We start from the raw sequence: 2,991 nt of genomic DNA on the forward strand, positions 1-2,991 counted from the left end.
ATTGGTTCCGGCAGCTCTTCTGCCAACCATTTTGTCAGCACCTCCCCTGCTCTACCGGCAGTGGTGCGATGAACCCTTCTACGTTGTAGAGGGCAAACCATGAACTGGGTAGCACTCTGCTATATGTCAGAGTATCCTGCTACGTTCTTTCTGAGCTATTCTTAGCTTCTTCAGAAATTTCAGCAGCACTTCCTCTCTTTTACGGAGAAAGCGTGCGTTTCTTTTATCCATTTCAGCGGCATCTCCCCTCTTTGGTAGGAAATCGCCACGCTTAATTCGGGGAAATGGATGTGCACCGTTGTGCGTACTTTGCATCCATCAAGGTTGCAGGAACCCTGGGCCATAGCCAGGCCATACGTAATTGACTTAGTTTTTACGTAAAGAGCATTTTGCCAAAAAGTGAAGCCTTTCCAATAGGGGCTTCATTCGTCAAGCAGAATCTTGAACGAGGAGCGGTCAGGGAATCGCATTGGCGATTTGGAGTTTGATCTCCATTTGAACACTCATTTATGCGCTATATATGTAGTATAAGCAGAAGCCTGTGCTTTATACAGCGGCGGCGTAAAAAAATGCATATACTATTGTTCAAAGTGTGTAACTGAACGAAATATTCTACATATATAACAAAGCAGAAGCCTTGGCATCGTTCGACGCGACGGCGTAAGTAAATACATTGCAGAAAGCAGGAGCCTTGGCATCGTTCGACGCGACGGCGTAAGTAAATGCATAATCGGAAGTGCAGTAATCGGAAGTGCAGAAAACAGAGAGCCTTGGCATCATACGACGCGACGGCAAAGGTAAATTACATAGCCTGTGCGATATAAGACGCGTCGGCAGAATCAGCAGATATACACCTAGATCCGTATCCAACGATAGTTACGAGGCGAGCGGCTGAACACCGAAGTGTTCTGAAGGGCTCAACCAAGAACTAGGGCGAGATACCATTTTAAAAACGCATATACTGCGTGTTTGAACATAGATATATCCGACGATAGTTACGAGACGAGCGGGTGAACACCGAAGTGTCCAAAAAGGGCTCAATCAAGAACTAAAGCAAGATACTACTTCAGAAAGTATATTCTATATACAAACAGTCAAATACTTGAGAGAGATGGATCAACGAAGCGAACTTACTTCAAATCATGGAAGAAACAGCTCCGGGTTGCTTCTTTGGCTTCGAGCCTTCCTTCGAGAGGTCAGACTAAGTCAGATGAAGCTGACTTAGTTGAGAAAGAGGGAGAGTAGGTCAAGCTACTCAACCTAAGTGGTTTGAACCAAACAGGGTTCGGTCCAAGTCAACTGGGTTCAGCAGGTTCGAACTCAGCTCAAGTAGGCTAAGTCTGGGTTCAGAAATCCAAACTAGAATCTGGACAAAAAGGGACTTTGACTTTGACTTTAAACCCAACTAGGTTCAAGTCAAGTCAACTAGGTTAGAACTAGGTCAAGTGGGTTCAGACCCAGGTCAGGTGAGCTAGGACCACGTCAGGCAGGCTCAGACCAGGTCAGGTGGGTTCAGGCCAGGTCAGGTGGGCTCAGACTCACTTGGGCTCACTAGGGGAGGTTTAGAAGAGAGAGAGAAGGCAAGAGAGAGAGGGGGGGTCGAAATTATGAGAAGAGAGAGAGTGGGGAGGTCTATTTATAGCCCAAGCCCACCTCCTCTTGGGTTTTTCCATGCCCCTTTTACCCCTGAGCTATATTTTAATTCCTGGAGGTTCCTTTTGAGGTGGGGCCCACTAGATATTTCCATAGGATATTTTGTGGGTCCCACAAGATATTTTCTGAGGAATATTTTTGTGGGTCCCACCAACATTTCTGTGGGTCCCGCAAAAATTTCAGGTTTTCGGCGATTTTTTTCCGAAAAATTCTAAGTACGCCATTCTCTTCGTATTGACGTAACTAAGAAAGTTGGCTCGAGAAAATCCTTTGATTTCGTTTAGGTAGGAAGTTATGGCTTCTAGAGTGTTTGAGCATATATTCACAAAGCGACGAATATCTCAAGTATAATTGGTTCGTACAAATCGATCTGATTCGTATTTCGGGTTCAGATGCTATTTTTACTTGAAAATGCCTCGTGAATTTCTTCAGAAAGATACTGAAAAATTATGGGTCTTACATAGATCCTCCTGCTTTTATGGGTAAGACAGACATTGAAGCTGCTGAATCATGTATACGTGAGATAGAACGTATTTTTCGTGTTTTGGATGTCCCAGAGGAGAAGAAAGTGAGTTTTGGTACTTATCGCTTGAAAGACCATGCTGAGAAGTGGTGGGACACTGTCTCTTCGCTTAGATTCAGGGACGCGACTATTACGCGGGACGAATTCGTGAAAGTTTTTAACTCTGCTTACTTTCCGAAGCATGAGCGCAGTAAGAAGATGCAAGAATTTCTGGACTTGCAACAAGGAACGATGACCTTGTCCGATTATATTACAAAGTTTTGTTGTTTGGAACGATACTGTCTGAACGTTTATGTTGCGGAGCATGATCGAGCAATGAAGTTCGCTCGTGGTTTGAGGCCTACTTTGATTATTAAAGTGTTCACTAGTGGGCCGAAGTTGCTCGAAGAAGCTATCGAAGTAGCTACGTTACTAGATGAAGACCAAGCTGAGCATCAGGCTCAAGTTTTTATGATTGCCAGCAAGAAGAAGCCTAGCAGGGTGATTTCCTCTCCACCTACTAGGGAGCGAAAGCGTCAGAAAGTGCAGCAGAAGCTCTAGCGAAAGCGATCCCAGCGACCAGAAGTTCAGTGGAAGTGTCGGAAATGCGACGTAGATCACAGTCTTTAAACTTGTTCTCCTTTCAAGGGAAAGTGTTTTAAGTGTGGACAACCCGGTCATGTTGCCAAGTTTTGCCCGAAGAAGTCTATGAGAGACTTAGTTGTGGCTGAGTAGGTGCTGTCAGACGAGATCTGACCCTTTTGTTGCTTCTTGTTTTGTGATTTCGTGGACGAAATCCTTTTTAAAGAGGGTAGAATGTTACACCCGTGGATTTT

The 2,991-nt window shown here is 44.7% G+C and overlaps 1 protein-coding gene across 1 annotated transcript; it reads left to right on the plus strand.

Annotated features, from left to right (window-relative positions):
• The first annotated feature begins 2,131 nt into the window (after positions 1–2,131).
• LOC149832384 (uncharacterized) lies at positions 2,132–2,716 on the plus strand. The gene has a single exon (XM_090013237.1). The coding sequence runs from the start codon at positions 2,132–2,134 to the stop codon at positions 2,714–2,716; it is 585 nt and encodes a 194-aa protein (XP_089869363.1).
• Positions 2,717–2,991: the final 275 nt, after the last annotated feature.

This window comes from Nuphar pumila, chromosome 7 (assembly GCF_984573655.1).
Source record: "Nuphar pumila chromosome 7, dmNupPumi1.hap1.1, whole genome shotgun sequence".
In the NCBI taxonomy this organism is placed as follows: Eukaryota; Viridiplantae; Streptophyta; class Magnoliopsida; order Nymphaeales; family Nymphaeaceae; genus Nuphar; species Nuphar pumila.